General features: G+C 42.1%; 1 protein-coding gene across 1 annotated transcript; it reads right to left on the bottom strand.

Moving 5' to 3' along the window:
• Nucleotides 1-2,455: 2,455 nt before the first annotated feature.
• MAP10 (microtubule associated protein 10) lies at nucleotides 2,456-5,090 on the bottom strand. Its single transcript, XM_021527186.3, has one exon. The coding sequence runs from the start codon at nucleotides 5,085-5,087 to the stop codon at nucleotides 2,670-2,672; it is 2,418 nt and encodes an 805-aa protein (XP_021382861.3). The 5' UTR covers nucleotides 5,088-5,090; the 3' UTR covers nucleotides 2,456-2,669.
• Between the last annotated feature and the right edge of the window lie 13,088 nt (nucleotides 5,091-18,178).

Below are 18,178 nucleotides of genomic sequence, written 5' to 3'. Positions count from 1 at the left end.
TTTACTTCTGGGACGGCTGTGCAAGAATTCTAGTGTATATGCTACTATTATTTGCTTCTCCCAGCATATCGCCTGCACAAACATTATTCATGCAATTCAGCCCTTAAAGTTGAGAAATTATACCTGTATGAAAGAATGGTGTAATACCTCCATTAGATGTCTCTTATTAAGCCTCTGATCTACTTGATAACTGGGGTATAGGCTGCAAGTTATAAGACAAAACTGCCTAGTTAGTGTAATGTAGGTGTAGATTATTACAGAAATTGTACAAAAAGCAGTTTGCTGCGGCCATTTGTAAAGTATTTTATATTGGTAATAAATATCTCTGTTTTGTTCTGTTATGTTGACATAGAAGCTTCTTGTCATTAGCAGCTATTTCTTGCTAATATATTGGTTTATGAGTTTTCAATAATAAAGTTCTTTCTCATTTTTGTTGACTAAGAGTTGCTGTTTGCTAAGTTAATTTACTCTCACAAGAAGATAGTAATATCTGAAAAGACTATTATCACTGGGGGTAGAAACTACCTGCCAACCTCTCCATGCAATAATCACTTCCTGGAGTATATATTTGAAAAGAAAAAAACAAGCTAAGCCATGCAAGCATGATGCTGCAGTTTTGTTCTAATGTAGTGTCTCCTACTGTCTTCCTAGTATGCATTTGTCATTTTCATCATTCTCCTGATAAAATTATAAATGCTATTACACAGTAAACATTAGAAATGTTACTCCAAATAAAATTAGCTGAAAAGAAATTAGTTTCATAATTTAAACAAAAGAAATATTGCTCCTACCATATTTGCTTCTGGAAATTGTAAAGTGAAGATGGAATAGGGGATATAAAAAAGACTGGAAATTTGCCCTTGAATTTCAACCTTCTTGAAAATAAACTTTTATTTTTGAAATAAAATTTTCTTAAATAATGTTCTTCAAATTGTGCCCTTGTAGCATTAGCAACTCATTTAATAATAGCCACTCTGTAAAAATGGTTGGTCAGCATTGTATTTTAATGACAGTTTTGCTCATGAGAAGTGCAAGACATTACTCCATCAATAAATATATAAATGACAGTCTGAATCCATGTGTATCGAAGAACTCCATGACATTGGAAGAAAAAGGAAAACAAAAAATATTTGGTCTAAAATTGTAGCTGATGAAAGACACCCTAAATAAGATTTAGGAATTGCTCTGGCCAGAAATTCCTTTGGCATATAGGTAATTTCAGCTGCTTACCTTTAGATTAAAAATATTACTAGTGGTTTTTAGGAAGTCAACACTAGATAGTCCAATAATCCTCACAGATGTTCATGCTTTAAATAGCAGAGGTGCTGCAATTACTACAAAATAAACACATAGTAGGAGAGAAAGGAAAAAGCTGCTCTAAGATGTTAAAGTGTAAACACAGGCTCTTGCAATAAAGTACATGGAAAATTACAGTGAGAAATGAAAATGTTGTGGAAAAAAGTCAGATTTTAAATTATAAAGAAAAGGGGAGTGGATAAATCTGTCATTTAACCCTGAGGATAACTGTCCTGATTGATGAGACAGTTAGAAATGTAAAGCTGACATAGGAGATTAACTACTTAAAGAGGGGGGAAAGGGGGGTACATGAGACTAAAAAGTAAGGCAGAAATTCAAGTCAAAAAACATCTCTAAAATCTGGGATCAGCACATAGACTCTAGAAAGACATCCATAGTTAAACAGAAGACATTAAGTTCAGTGATCAAAGCGGAAGCCATTAAAAGCAAACCTGAAATCAAAATCAAGCATCAGTTCAACCATCTTAATGGCAAAGGAGACATGGCAAATTTCTCATTACCCCACATCTTTACATCATGACATAATATGCTCATTTGTTCCAAGTTTCTGGACTGTGGGTGCTGACCCCACCTCTTTCCCTAGAGTCAGAGAATGCAATTAGGGAGTTGTGAGGCGTTTAAGATTTACTATGCTCTTCCCTACTCCTTGCACACCCTTAGTCTCCAAGGTCAAGTAACTTATATCCACCTCTTAAAGCTTGCCCAGATTGTTTCACCATGGTGATTTACTATCACCAAAAATTCTTACACTATTCAATAATAAATTGTGAAAATCTGACTTAAATGACACTTCAACCTAAGAAACTCTAAAAGGGCTCATTCAGTTCTGGTCACTGTATTTAGTGATGGAAAAGGGAAACAAACACATCATTATACTGATGAAAGCTGATAAAATTCTGTGATGCTACTGGCTGTGACTGTATGTTCTAAGTAACTATTTCTAATGAAAAGGAAGCTTGGAAATTTTCAGGAGGAATAAAACCTTTTTGTTTTTGTTAGGAATGAATTTTGTGCTTGGCTGTTCTGGTAGCATGTTATTACTTCTACCCTGGACTACTTTGGTGGGTACTGGCTGCTTTTGCTGCTTCTGTCTTCACTTCTGCTTCAACAGTAAGTTGTTTCAGTACTGTTTGGATTACTTTGTATTAGGAGTGTTAAAACACTGAAATCAGGCTGTAGACACCATTTGAGAGATTCAAGTAGTAATTTATTAAAAAAAATCTCGTAACTAAATTCACTGATGTAATAAATGTGCGTGGTAAAATTTTAAATTAACTTGCACATAGTGCAACTAAATGTAACAGGATTTACAAAGTTTAAATATTGTATCTCAATCCAGTGAAAAGGTATAATTACATTGTGTATCCTGGAAGTTTGTTTATTACAAGTTCACTGATGTCTTTGTACTGATTAGGACCATGTAGTTTTTCCAGAAAATTATCTTCTTTGTCTGACCTACTGTCTTCCAGAACACTAAGTTCAAGATCAGACATGTTAGATGGCAAGTAAGAGCTAACTTGAGTTACTGATTGCTTTTGTCCTGTAGAGGTCTGCCACTTTCCTGTATTCAGATCCATATCAGATGCAACCTGTTTGCTTTTCAGTGTAGACATTTCTTGAATATCTCGATCACCCCTGTTCTCTTCCTTACTCATCTGTTGGGCTTCCTGCTCTTCTAATAATGATGCCTCCATCTCAGCAAGGTTAAGTGAATCAGTAGACTCGGCACTCGTCCCCATGCTGGTTTTAAAGTCACAGTTTCTCCTCAAAGACTGGACTGGAGATGAAGCTGAAGGAACTGACACAAGATCTGAAGTACTTTGAGCTCTTGCACTTGTCTTTGAAATTCTGGGCTTGCTGGATTCTTGCTCTGTATCTGACCTATCCTGCTTTGGTCTTTCAAGCCACAGAGGTTCAGGACTGCTGTCACAAACTTTTGAGTCTATGCCTGTACACTCAGCATTGGTGAAATCTTCTGAACAAACTGAGTTCTCTGGACTAGTAACAAAGTCATCAGAATATATGAATTCAGAGTTGTTTTCAACACTCCTGCTGGGGCTTAGTTTATGACCACTTACAACAGAGACATGATCATGCTCCATGGTTTTATGATGGATTAAGTGTGTTGCATCATTGTAACTTCCTCTCACATTAGCATTTGATGGGAATGCTGCTGTGAGTAGAGCTTTTACATACTTTTCCTCATGAGCAGATTTTAAGAGCATTTCCTCCGGTAAGGGGGCTGTAGTTATTGAATCCTTCCTGGATAGACTTGCAGTAGACGGTTTCTGCAGGCCAGGGGATGAATCTCCTGTCACAGAAACTGACTCTGAGAGGGCACTGTTTTCTAATGAAGTCTGAACAATTTTATCCAACTGATTATTCCGCTTTGAACTACCTCCTGTGCTACAATGCTTGCAAGACACCACATGCTGTTCTTCGGTATTTCTGATCAACTTTCTCTTGGGTAAGGGGCTTCTCTCTTTCAGCATCTCCATTTGATTTTTTCTGTACTGCTCCCTCCTTTCATGAATTATCAGCTTATCAGGGTTGGTCTGCAGCAGCCGTAGCCTCAGTGTATTCGTCAGCCCATACATCAATTTCTTTCTGGGAGGTCTGTTCTCCTTAGCTTTGCAGCTCCTTTCACAGACTGACTGTGCCTTGGGCACAGCTTTCTTGGGTCTTCTCCCAACCCCTGAAGACCCTGGGGAGGAGGCTTTTTGACAGCCTTGTTTGAACGGAGGGCTCGTGATTTCACTGCTCCTGCCAGGCCCCACAGGTGTCTCTGCAGGCCCGAGGGCAGCAGAGCGACTGGGGGGCAGTGAGGCCGTGTCTCCACTCCCTGGGGCCTGGCAGAGCCAGGCAAGGTGAGGGGGGGCAGCAGCAGCAGGCACAGCGCTGCGGGTGAGCACCGACAGCTCTGCCAGCAAGGCACTGAGCAGTGGCAGCTGCACCAGGGCGTTCTGGGGCTGGCAGGGGCTGGCGGGGTGCAGCAGCGAGGGCCCAGCACTGGGCCGTGGGGGGCTGTGGCCCTTGTCCTTCTGCGGTCGCTGGGGCTCGACATGCTCCCATTGCCCCATTGTTGCTGGCGGCCGCTGAGGCTCAGCCGGCTCACGGCTGTAATAGAGCAGCGGAGGGCAAAAGACGTTGCCTTCCAGCTGCTCACTGTCCTCCTCCTCTTCCTTCTCTTCCTCCTCCTTCTCCTCTTCTTCCTTCTCCTCCTCCTCCCGGTCCCGCGGTTCAGGGGCGGTGGCAGGCGGAGTGGCAGTGGGGGGAGCGGCGGGGCGCACCTCACCGCCCTCCAGGCTGGCGAGGCGGTAGCGCAGGACCAGTTCCCCGGCGGAGCGGCCCGCGGTGTCCCGCAGCACGAAGCGGCCGCGCAGGCCGCAGGAGGAGGGCGCCCCGGGCCGCTGCAGCAGCTCGGCGGCGGCGGCCAAGGACACGGCGCTGCTGCCGAGGAGGCGCGGGGGTCCCGGGGCGCGCCCGGCGGGCAGCGCCAGGAGCAGGGCGCGGAGCGGGCGGCGGCGGAGCGCGGCGAAAAGCGAGTCCGGGCACCAGCGGAACAGGCACCGCTTGCCGCGGCCGAAGGGGAAGGGCTGCCCCGGCCGCAGGGGCGGCGCTGCGGCGGCGGGGCGCAGCACGAGGGTGGGGAAGTCCAAGAGGCGCAGCGCCACGGCCGGGTGTTCCGCGGGGCCCGGGAGCTCCGCGGGGCCCGGCTCCGCCAGCCGCAGCGCCTCCACCAGCACCTCCAGCGCGAACAGCCGCTCCATGCCGGCCGCGGGCCCCGCTCTCGCGAGAGGTGCGGCTGTGCGCGGGGCGCAGGCGAGGCGGGCCGCTCTCTCGCGAGAGTGGCGTCCGGGCTGCGCCGCCCCAGCGCTGCTCGGCCGCGCGTCCCGCCGGCGGCTCTGGGGGGCAGCGGCCCATGGAACAGGTGCTCCCCGGTGTCTGAGCATAGGAGCCTGGTGTGTCCGGGCGGCAGCCGTCGTGCTCCTGCCCTCGGCTCTGGTCGTGTGTTCCCTGGTGTAGTTCTCAAGAGACAGGAGCAGGGGTGGGATTGGCCCTGTGCTCCGGCAGGCAGCAGGAGTGGTGTTTGTGGAGGCATCGAGGGATCTTAAACTGTTTTCTCATTCACAGACTCCCTGACTCAATTGGGTTGGAAAAGACCTCTGAAATCATTAAGTCCAGTCTTTGACCAAACACCACCATGTCGACCAGATTGTGGCACTCAGTGCCATGTTCAGTCACACCTTAAAGACCTCCAGGGGTGGTGACTCCATCACCTTCCTGGGCAGCCCATCCCAGTATCTAGTCACACTTTCTGTTATGGAATTCTTTCTAATGTCCATGTAAACTTCTCTTGGCACAGCTTAGCACTATGTCCTCTTGTCCTATCCATAGCTGAATCCTGCTCCAAGAGAAACGTGGGGGCCTGTGTCAAGGGCTGTATACTGAAGATTCTTTCCACAGTATCTTGGATATACATTGATAAACTCATATTTTCTCTCCTGTCTGCATGTAAAGTGGGAGTTGAAGTGATCACACTTTTGAAGAACTTCATTCCTCAGCTTGCTGCCTGGCAAAGAGTGCCTTTCCCTCTCTGGCCACTCTTCCCTTACACCACAGTCTCCTTGCCTCAGGCTCAATGAATACTTACTGAGAAAGAAAGAAAATTGTGTTGTTTTCTTCAATTAGTAAGTTGATTCTAAAACAACATCTCCTAAACTGAGGATGTTGGATTAAAATTACCGTACACCTTCACCATTTACCAGCAGCAAAGTAACTGAAAGAAAAACCAATCCCCTCTCTCTTTCTGGTTATTTCTTCCTTTTTTTTCCCACTTTCCTTCAGGTGTCAATTCACAATTTTTTAGAAAAGTAGAAACCAACAGGAGGTGGTCAAAAAACCCAACTCTTCACTGTTGGTCAGATTCCTTGATTATTATTTAAAGGACACCTCTCATTAACTGTTGTGTCTGAGAAGAGAGTTAAGGAGTTTGACTTCTGTCTTGTGATCAGGACTCAAGAATCATGTAATTGAGTTCTCAGTTCCTTTGCTTCCACTTTGCACGTGATGTCTTCTGCCATCAAGGCTGCCAGTGTTCACGTGTGGCTTTGTACGGGCATTGTGGCAAGACAATGGGCAGTCTGTTTCACTACTGCATTCATGTCCTGCTATACATCATCTGCTTTCCTTGTGTTTCATTTTCCTCCAACCAGTTCCTACATCAGAAGGGCTTGACAGTTTAGTAGATGTTCTCCGTAAAGGAGAAATGGCAGAAGAAAGACTTCCTGTTACACTGAAATTGACAGATTTTGCAGTCGTCAAATGGGCACTCTTGAGGTTGCCCACAAAGACAACGGATCAGCATTTTGCCTGTTTTATAAATGGACATTACCATGACTGTGAGGTTTAGTCCATGACTTCTATTCTCTTATATCTGAAACTTCCCATCTTTGTAGAGGAGGATGCATCTTTCTGTGTGGTAACTGGAACTGGAGTTTGGGGGTGAATTATGGAGGAGCCATATTCTTTTTTAAAGATGCTGAATCTGCACACTGAGGTTTTCATTTTCATGGCCCTGAAAATCAGACAACTCCTGTATTTTGTTCTGCACAAAAAATATAAATAAAAAGTACTGGATACTTTTGTAAACTATAGGTGTTAACAAGCTGTGTAAGATCAGTCAGCAAGCTAGTGACAAAACAATTACTTCAATAGAAAGGAGTAAGGAATTTTAAGTATGTTCCAGTTGGTGTGTTTTATTAAGTCAGTTCTCTGGTTATGAGAGCATATTTCTGTTCAAAATAAACATAAACCAGCATTTTGGTTTTGAATTGCAAGTTAGGAGAAAAAAAGGTGTTTTTCTTCCTAATAGTCTTAGTTGCTACTAACCACCATTTAAAGGAGACTTGTGATAAGACTTCCTCAGATTGCATATCACTGAAGAGTGATTTAGAAAACAATCATGCTGTGGAAGTGGGGTTATGGAGCCCAGATTCATTGCCTCTACCACTCCAAATACCGCAGGTACATATTCGAATTTACATTAGTTACATTTAGTAATCTTTTTAAAATAGCTCTGCTTCTTCTCAGTTCTACTTTCTTATAAATGGACTTTAATTTTTTTTTCTAAAAGACTGGAGGACGGAGGAATTTTGCCGATTCAGTGAAATCTTTCACTGACCTTGTTTGTATGTTTGAAGTACCAACTTTCTGTCTCAAAAAATTTCAACCCAGACAATTGGTATCATTGACAGCAACTCAGCAACTTTTGTTCAAATCGATCTTTTGAAGGCTTTGAGATGTCTTTTTTTTTGTCCTTAATTCCTGTACAACTTCAGATTTATCAATCTCTCTTCACTAAGAGATCTGTCTATACAATTATGTGTCTGTTTATGGATTGAGACATATGACATTTAAAAATAAATCTTGAGAAAGCATGGATTTTGCTAGATTTGCAATTTAATCTTGTGTTGTTCTAAAGAATACATTTTTTAGAGATCAAATGCTGGCATAAAGAGCCACTGTTTACCTGCATATAAAATTGCCTTGCAGAATTTGCAGGGCAATGCATGGAATTTGTGCAAATATTTGGCCTGGTGGCACTCTGATTCAGAAAGGAGTCAGACAGTCTGCTGGAATATTCAGCTGCAACATAATAGCAGTTCTTAAAATACTCCAGCTTAAAATGCCACCCAGAGAAAACTTATTTAGTCTTTTCTCAGTTGTCTGTTGAGTCAGCCACTTGTGAAAGGGCAATAAACAGGAAGAAATTCAGGAATTAGCATGGCAGTCTTTGATAATTCTCTTCATCAGGTCAGAAAAAATATGAAAATTTATAAAGTATACAAACAAAGCACTTGAGGTTTTTGCAATTTATTTAGGTTTCTCTATTGAAGAATCTAGAAGAAGTTTTGAAAAGAAATAAGGTCAAATAAGAAAGCAGAATCTATTCAGAAATCGCTGTTTGCATGTGTTTTGGTATATAGTGCAGTAGTGCAGGGAACTTTTGTGTGTCTAGATTCTACTTCATGATCCTTAGTTTTGTGCTGACCCAAACCTAGAGATGTATGGAGCAGTCTAGGAACACTTGCAATGGTATTATTGGCATAGGCATTTTGTTATCCTTCAAAATGAAGGATACTGTGGTTTTGCCCCACTTCTCAATGTGTACCCACCTGTCCACAAAGTGCCCCATTGTTTGGGTGGTCAGAGCAGCTGGTATAGAACCTACTCAGACATACAGCTCCAAAATTTGTCCCTTGTGTTGCTACCTTAAAGATGCTTGTGAACTCCTCTTACTTCAGTGTGATAGCTCTCACGTTTATTTTCACTCTCTGCTATCTTTAGCAGACTTTGGGAGTGCTAAAATAAACATTCTTTGCCTAGTCATGTGGCCCTTCTCCATTTGGCAAACACCCGTCTGTTTCCTGTCTTTTTAATGATTTCATCGCTTTCCTTAGTATTTTACTTTTTCGGAGGTGTGAGAGTTGGGGCTTATGGCAGAGATACCTCTTCCAAAGCAGCAGGGGTGGCGCACAGGATTGGTGAGGGAAATGGCTGGCCTTTGAAATGCATGTGGTTTTTTCAGCCAGGTTAGAAATATAACCCATGCCAGGTTGTCTTCTGATTCCAAATTTTTAAGGGATTAATGGGACTGCAGCAAAGCACAGATTCTCCTTCTGTACATCATTATCTTTCTTAGATGCAGTGAAACTCAGTCCAAATAGACACCTAAAGGAAACAAGGAAAAATCTGGCAAGTACTGTAAGAGCCAACAGGAAGCAGGTTGTCACAAATACAAGAGTTCAGACAGCTATATTGAACGTGACAGTGAGACATATCCACAAGGGTTGCATCTGAGGTGATTTCCTTTATTTGGAAAGAGTTCTTATTAAAGCAAATAGACATTTTTGCTTAAAACAAAACAATAGTGAAGGGTCAGCCTCAGGATTCAGCTCATTGAATATTCTTTGTATAATGACCAGCAACATTCAAAGTCAATTTCCTTAAATATCTGGATGTTATTAGCACATGGAGGGTTTTCTATCAGTCTCTAATTTTATATAAACCATCACGAACTCATTTGGTATTAATAGAAATTCCATGGGTTCACATGCTGTCGTTTATAATTAATTAATGTATCATTGTTTAAACTGTGTTACTTCATATCCAATAGCTGTGAAGCTCTCAGAAGTCCTCAGAAGGATTTGATTTATTTCCTTTGGCTTCATGGTTGCAGGCCATACTTGTCATGCACATATGTAGTGAATGAGGAGAGGATTCCAGGTACTTAGCCATCCAAAGAGGACAGCTTACTCACACAACAGAGCAGTTCCTGGATATGTTTGAGAAGAACAGAAAATCTGCAGCAAAAGTTTTTGTCAAGGTGTGGGGATTGTTAAAATTCCTGTTATAGCTGGAGAGGTCCTCAGCTCGTCTCAGAGATGTTGTCTTTGCAGGCAGTGATTTTTCAGACTCATCATCTCCTAAAAGGATATGTTTACAGCATTTCTCTAGCTCAAGCTGGGAACCATTGGAGACAAATTGCAGTTCAAATATCTGACAGGGTTTCTGACAGCAAAAGCTCTTGTGAGCTTCAGGATGGTTCTTAAAATCAATTCAATACTTAGATGAGATTTCATTATAAAAAATCAGAGATGTCTGCAAATATTTGAGTAGGAAACAGTATTGTGTGCTTTGTACCATCACACTGATGACATACATTCTTTAATCAGTCATAATTACCATTGTAAAGTATGTTTTTTCTGTTTTATTTTTTAAAGTACAGCTGTTTCGTTTGCTGCACATTTTCAACATCTGATGTTTCCCTTAGTCCCTTTAAAAACAAAACTAATTTGACTGTTTTGAGAGCTCTCCTTTAGAGAGAGAAAAATAAAAAAAGACAGGCATATTGCTGTGCAGATGTAGACCTGATCCTCCTCACTGGATATGCATGAGGCTGAGTTATATCCAGTTGCCTGTGCCTGGTGAGAAAGGGACAGAAAAATTCCATCCCACTTTGTGAACTGGATTTATGAAGCTGCTTGTTGAGGTTGCAGAAAGAAGAGCCAATATGCCCTGTGTTTTTCATCTCTCTTCTTGTTTTCCAAGGAGACATGATGGAAATCCCATGGTTCAGTAAGGTGGATTGTGAGAGAGATGGCTCTGTTCTGAATATTTGTCCTGGGCTTTCCTGACAGTGGGATTTCTAGTTGAAAGGTGAGGTTCTTTTCTGGGCTAACATGTTCCAGGGATCCTAAGAGTGGTGACCCTCCCTCATACTTCATCCATTCTAGCTTCTATCCTTAGTCTTGCTCTGCCACACAGCAAGTGTGGAGTACTTCCCACTGGTGTCCTGCTAATATCTGTAACTTGTTGACTCTTTCTCACCACGATAGTGGCGATGACGTGAAACTTAAATGTATGGACAGGGAAAAATCATGACCCGTTACATGGCTGTATTGATTAGAGAGAAAGAATAAACTGCATTTTAGGATGGTAAATGTGGGAATCTGTAGATCTAGCTTCAGTTTTCTCTTTTGACATAGATTTCCTGGGAAGATTTAGTTTCTCTGTGCTTGAATTCCTCTTAGAAGACCTGACCGGTGTTTCATAGAGGTGCTGAGTGAATAAGTATCCCCTAGAAGGGAATAAATATCTGATTTGCTGAGAACACGCATCCCTGCCACCCCACAGGCCTCTTTGCCTGGCCAGTGATGACAAGAGGCTATCATCTGGATTGTTTCACTTGCCCCTGAAATGCAGTACTACAGCACAGTGGTGAGGCCACCAGCCCTTCACCAGCAGTGAAGAGCAGATGGAAGTGAGCATTTCCTTATTGCAAGAGCCGCCCACCTCCGTCCTGCGTTTCAGAAGTGGCACTGCAGCGCAAGGAGAGCCGCTGAGAGGCCGGTGCATCGGCGAGGTTCCCCATGTTGATATGCAGGGCTCTTAGGCACTGAAAATGTGGCAGCCTGCCTAAGCGAATCATTTCCCCAGCTCCTGAGAGGGCTGGTCTGGGCAAGGCACTGTGCTGACACAGCTGCACTGCTGCCACTTCCTCTGCTGGCCCCAGCTGGGGATCCCAGGGCTGCACTCCATTACAGAGTGTAACTGTGCCTATACGGACTTTTTACAGGTAGTCACAATGCTGGAAAAGTATTTAATTGACTGAAATGCAAATAGCCCTGTGGGCTAAGCTAGGAAGGAAAATAGACTTACTTCTCTTGCACTACACTGTGTACTCTCTGTGGCAGGATGACAGAGTGCTATCTGTTGTAAGCCCCTAACACAACATCAGACAAAAGCTGTGCCAGTGCAGAGGCCTGGCTGGCCAAACTCCTTCCTTGCTAGCTCCACTGACCTTTTGTGAGCTAATTCAGGGATGTCTTTGGCCCAGCAAGTTCAGATAAAGCATCTGTATTGCCCAAACACAAAACTTCCTGGTTTTGCTGGTATGTATTTTAAGTTTATTGCTATTTTGGTGCAGTTTCTTGCATTTCCTTTTTGAACAGTTCCTGTCGGAAGCATGTATTGTTTGGGAAGACATGGCATTAATTACTGTGTGAATTATTTGTTGTGTGGGTTCCATGGAAGAAATACATGGGAACTATTCCAAAGTGTCTTTAATGAGTTCAGTCATCCAAGATCCTGATTTCCATCTCATAAATAATAAACTGTCCTCAGTGTGCTAATTTAAATTTGCTTTTAAATTGCTTATTTTAATTTTGCAGAGGAAATAATCAAGAAGAAAAAGTTCTGAAAAATGCAGGCCTGCTGTGTTTCTATACTAGGTCACTCAGGGGTGCAGTAACTTGTTCTCTTCTCCATGCTAAATCCTGAGACAGTTAACATGTGACTAGGCTGGTAATGGTTTCAGGTGGAGAGTGAAATTTGAAATGCAATGAATTAAAATGAATATGAAATCTTTGCTTCATAGAATATAACCTTATGAAGCAAGGTCTTTGCCATCTCCTTTTGATGGGATCTCCAGTCTCGATTTCTGCACTGATCATTTGCTCTTTGGGCCAGTGGAGGCCAAAATAGACCCAGCCTCTAGCAAGGTGTATGCTCAGCAGTGACCCATCTGCTTCATCAAATACAACATCAACAGTCTTTTATATAAATCTCATCCAGTCTTGCAGTAGTGAGTGAAGGTTTTTCAAAAAGCTTTTTATTTGTGGACAATTGTTCAAGGCATGAATGTACTGGTAACTGGACTAATGATTTCTCAGTGTGCTGACTATGAATAAAAATGTTGCTGCTCCAGGCAGGCAGATCCTTACACTCAGAAGGTTTAGTACCAATATAACAGTTACCTGTGAGATTTTTCTGTTCTGAAATCATCCTTTTAATTATCTTTTTTTTTTCCCATTCAGCCCTTTAGCTTCAGTAAACACATATGATTTTACATGAACCTGTGTTCTCTGGGCTCTGTAAGTTCAGACTAAACAGTGCATAGCACAGCAAAAATACTTCAAGAAAGGAAAAACAAGCGCATTTTGCACATGCACTCACTGATCATACATCTTTCAGATTTGTTAAAATTCAATACCAGATGAATAGACAGGAATAGGTTTGGATGGTTGTGCAGACTCATCTTACTAGAAACAGAGTCACCAAACTTTCATTTCACAAGGCAAAGAGGTTATTCATTTTCCTGCTCTGGAAGGAATAGCAGCTTTTTAAAACATTAATATCCTCAGTCAGGAATCACAAATATTAGTTCTCGGTTCCTTCAAGGGGTAAGAAGAGATAAAAATAGAAGCCATTCTGAGACCTCCCAGAGGGTGACAAATGCATTCATTCATTTCCTTATAATGACATCTTTCATGAAGGCCTTAACACTGGAAATTCTCAGAGGAAGATTCCTTCCCCCTAATACCTTCTCACATCTCTTGAAAGCTGTCTGTATTGTTGCAAGCAGGCCGTGGATAAAACACTTTCTGAAAATTCAACTCTGCTTCTGTAGGCTGATCTTAAACAGGAAAAATACTTATTCTGCTGAGTGCACTGGGCAGGTGGTGCTGTGACCTGTAATGGGAGTGGGAGTGCCTGACCCTGAATGTGGTGGGACAACAGAGAGGGAATGGCTGTGTGTAATTCTTAGCAAGAGGTGAGCAGACTGAAACCCCTGCATCTCTAATCTGTGCGTGGAAAACACTGCACAAACAGATGTCAGCTTTGCAGTAGCTTTCATTTCACTCTCTGCTCCTCTCATTTGCATGTCTACCCTGTTTGTTCATCTTCACTCTAAGGCCTGCATTAATACTACTTAGTGGAGGCAACCTCTGCTGAAAGGGATGAGAGGCTCTTCAAGAAGTGTCAGGTCTTCAGATTAGCTGACTGCCTCTCTGAGTAGCTTCCTACTGTGTGTTGGTTGTACAGGAAGCAAGACATGTTTAGCTGCCTTGGTTAAATATCTGCAATTGAGTGGGGTGATTTTGAACTTTACACTTTGATCTTTGGTGAGATTGGCAGACAGAGTTGCTTTATTTTTCTTGCACAAGATTTTAAGAGTATTTTTCACAACCAGAGCATAAAGCAAAACCAAGCACATTGATGCTGAGAGTTAGAGATGGAGCCTGTAATGGTACAGTTATTGCAGGTGGAGCTTGCCTGGCCAAATGCAGGCTGAACACAGAGATGAATAGAGATGAACCCCAAGCAATTCTGTTTGACTTGTTACACTATAAATGAAACCATAGCCGATAGCTCAGGGGTAGTTATATGCATCTAGGATTGCATCCACAATTCCCTGCAGAGGTCTCTACATGGCAGTCTTTCCAGAGCAAGGGATCAGACACAGAGATGAGCTGGAGACACAGGACTGAATGGCACCACCCAAGTTCTCCAGTCAGTGCCTCTCCAAATGCAGAAAGGCATGCTGCAGATGCGCAGTCATGTGCTCTGTAGCTAAAATCACCCCAAGGATGCTGTACATTTCCAGGCTTCTCACAACAGACTACAAGTCTGTGCTAGAAGAGAAAATGCCACAATAATTGTGTCACAGGAGGAGAACAGGAGAGATCAAGGGCACTTCTAAGTCCTCCCGACTAGACGGAGATTTGCTGGGTGACATTTGCAGATACTTCGGGACCCCGCACTGTGCTGCAGAGAAAGATAAACAAAACCCAGCAGTCCCTGTTGAGCTAATCTGAAAGGGGATTGCTTCCCAGTTCCAAATCTGGTGATGAGCTCAGCCCTGTGAATGCAAACAAGCACAGACAGCTGATAGATGCTGATACTTCAAGGAACACTGATGAACCTTACATCTCTCAGTGACCATGTTTATGCCCTTAACTGACCCAGCAGAAGTAAAGTCCTTTGTCTTACATTTCTGTGAAAAAAAAGATAAAGGGGATCAGAAATAAGTATATTGTTCAAGAAAAATGCCATCCCTAATTACTAAACTATACTGTTCTAATTTTACTCCTATGATTTCCTGTGTACAAAAGATCTTCAGTAGGAAGTTATTTTTTCTTTTATAAACAAAGGCTTTGCTTTGCAATGTACTACTGATTGGCACAGTCACTGTGTAACGTACAAAGGCAGATCTTTAAACAATGTGCTGTGATCTTATCTGATCTGCAAGATGGATAATATATCATCAATATAATTTGTGGCAGGGTATTTCTATAGATGTGGTGTGGTGTGTTGGAAACTCCTCTGAAATCACACAGACAAAAAGGAGACAATATTACCTTAAATAAAAGATGCTATCAGCTTAACAGCTCCATGAATATGTGTTATTACTAGAATAGGAAATCACAGTACTTAGAGCCAGCTAAAAGAAAACACGTTGGCTACGATTTTCTGCTACTAACATGTTGGATCACACAGGGAACCAGTAATTACCTACAGAGATTTTGAGCTGTTGTTCACAGGTTTGTGTGTGACTCTGTAGTTCCATCACTTTTATCCGAAGTCTTTTTTTTTGGTACCAGAGAAAGAAGGGCTTGAAGGGCTTGGTCCCAGAGAAGGAGGGCTGCTGAAGTAGTTGAAAGGTGCCATTCAGCAAACAGTCACTTCTACCACAAACAAAAGTAATTGGTTCCTCTGCTGGTACCTTGAAAGGATTAATGAATGGACATTGCCAGCAGTGTTCAGGAGACCAAGCTAAATTATCATAATAGACTCTTCTGGCCAAAAATTTTGTGTATCACTGACAGGTACTCCTTTTGTGTCAAGGGTCAAGATACCTAATAGTATAATTTAGGTACCAAGAGCTGGTTATGGTGTCAGTGACTCTGCTCATACTGTGGATGAAAATATACTTTAGCTTTTACATCAATAATTTCAGCCACTTACACATGCTCTCTGTTTGCTGAAGAAAATAAGCTGTGCTCTACTGTTAATAATAAAGGGCTTCTATTTCCTGAGCAGTACCTAAAATTGTAACCTAGAAAGAATACTAGGTAGGCTGGAAATGTCAACTTTGCCCAGTCAACCAATACTTTTTATTGTGCCAGTGGTTGCACCTTCTAGAGCCCTTATGCTGTAATGGGATGTGTAAAGGCTAGAGACAGAGTAAAGCTCCAGATCTGGAACTGAAGATTCCCCAGTGTGAGAAGTGTTGCTGTTGGTTATGCTTCCTGTCTAGCTGCTTTTTAAGTTGCAAAAAGATTTCCATGTCTAGTATAACACCCTGTAAAACAAGAGCATGCACTGACTTCTCCTGTTAAAATTCCTTTCATTTTCTTAGTTCTTTTTCCTCCCTATATTAGGTACGAATGGTAGAGGTCAATGGAGCTTTGTAAAGGACCTTTTCATCCATCAAGGGTGAAACATATAAATCATGCTGTAAATCCTGCCTGCTGGCTGATGGTGTGCTTCTTTGTGCTGGTGTACAGGTCTGTCAGAGCCCCAGGAGAGCTGTATGCACATGTGTTTCTTACAGGGATGGAGAACAGCTGAGAGTTGAAAGAGTGAAAAGCAACAAAGTTCTGCCAGATGCAAAAAGTAAATGAGTAGAAGAAAATCCAAAACTACACATTTTCTGTGTCACTTTCTTTGTTACCGCCTTCCAAAATAGCTAAATTTTGGAAATGGTCTATATTTTGGTCTTTTTTTTTTTTTTTCCTCTTGTCCTTGACTGTATTTGTATCTTAACATTTATTGTTAGGTTTTGTCATTTTATCAGCTTCTAAGAGTGGTACCCCAAATCAGACATTTCTGCTCAAAGCAGTGCCTCTCCAAATGAGACAAATGAGTTTGGTTTCATCTCTAAATGTTAAAAATGTCCTTGCTTGCTCCTAGGGTCCTCTTTGGACTGCAATTCTGGTTAAATTCAAGAGCTTAGTTCCGGAGTCCTTACTCCATGAGGGAGATCAGGCTTCTTCCTTTCAGAGTTTGCTCCTGACCTGAATAACAAAGGAACTGAAACAAGGGCAGGGTGAGGCTAGGGAAGGTTTGTTCACTGGTGTAGCTCATTAAGGGAGTTCACTGCTACTAAACCTTTTGGTTCTGCCAAGTTTCTTGACAAGAGCTGCAGGACTGACAATGGAAAAGTAGGTCAGGAGTAGATCTTGTAAATCTACTCAAAGGGCCAAGAGCACAGTTTGTGTAGGAAAAGAAGAAAAGAGAAAGGAAAAAAAAAAAAAGAAAGATTTTAGGGTGAAGAGAAAGACAGGAAGACCAGAGGTTGGTAGGACTTCTTAAGTGAACCCTGATGTGTAATTATACATCTGATTACAGATTACTTTCTAATAGGGTCTGAAAAGTTCTTTGGTTTCTTCAGCGGGGCTTTCATTAGCCCTTCAGAATCTTTTATTCTGCAATGGCTGTTAGCAATAAGACCAGCCTGCCTGTCTGCCGGGATTTTGTCTCTGCAGTGGATGAGCAATGTGCTGGCCTGCTGTATACACATTCAAGTGTGTAGCTGCACGCCTACTGAAACCCAGGGAAAGCAACAGCAGAAAAACAAGAGTTTTTTCAGGATGGACCTTTTCCTTTGAAATGTGGTAGGTAATGGATTTCTTTAAATGGAAGAAGAAAATCAATAGAAGGATTTTCTAGGTTGGAAAAAACGCCATCCCCAGTGTTGTCTTTAGGAGTGAGCTTCAAAACACATCTTAGTTTGGGCAATGTGCACTGGTTATCCACCACACACAGAGCATACACCTCAGCTTTTTATTCAGCTGAACTTCTTGCCACACTGGTGAAATTTCTACTATATAGCTGGTGTAATGAGATTTTTATATTTAGGCCTAAAATCTTAGGAGGTTTCTGTAACACACAACCCATAAAACACTGAACTGTAATCTGATTTTAAGCAAAATCTGATGATGGGTTTTCCATCACATCCATAATTCTAGCTAGCTTCCAGCAAATACTTTATATATTTACATTGTATATGTATTTCTTCTGCTTTATAATAGAAGTCTTGTTAATTGTTAGTTTTTGCTGTTCTTTTTTTATTATTGTTTTTAACTTTTTACTTGTGTTTTCCTAGCAGTTAGAATACAAGCTTGAAAACCATGTTAATGTGATACATACACATTTACTCAGAGAAAGTGGGAGTGAGAGAGCAGCATGATTTAGTCTTAACAGTGTAACCCTTTCATGTAGAAATTTCCCCTTAAAAATTATTTTGCATTTGGAACAACTTCCTGTGAATCAGGCACTATCTGCTGGTGTTACCAGCCAGGATGTTTGCCCCCCCTCCAAGTCAAACTGAGTGCAGTGCTGCCTGCTGGATTTTCCCTATCAATAATTAATACATCAGTTGTTGGACAATGAACGTTTCATAGAGGCCATTTTAACAAAACAGAACAATGCCTTCCTTGCATCTATCAGTGAGAGACGTTTTCATCTGTCTTCTACAAATTCTCTCATTTCCCTTCTGAATGTTGGAAGC

The sequence above is a fragment of the Lonchura striata genome, chromosome 3 (genome assembly GCF_046129695.1).
Source record: "Lonchura striata isolate bLonStr1 chromosome 3, bLonStr1.mat, whole genome shotgun sequence".
Taxonomy (NCBI): domain Eukaryota; kingdom Metazoa; phylum Chordata; class Aves; order Passeriformes; family Estrildidae; genus Lonchura; species Lonchura striata.
This window is presented reverse-complemented; position numbering and strand designations above follow the sequence as displayed.

Bases quoted from the DNA above. Each gene is read 5' to 3' on its own strand.
- MAP10 (XM_021527186.3), bottom strand. From the start codon at position 5,087: ATGGAGCGGCTGTTCGCGCTGGAGGTGCTGGTGGAGGCGCTGCGGCTG.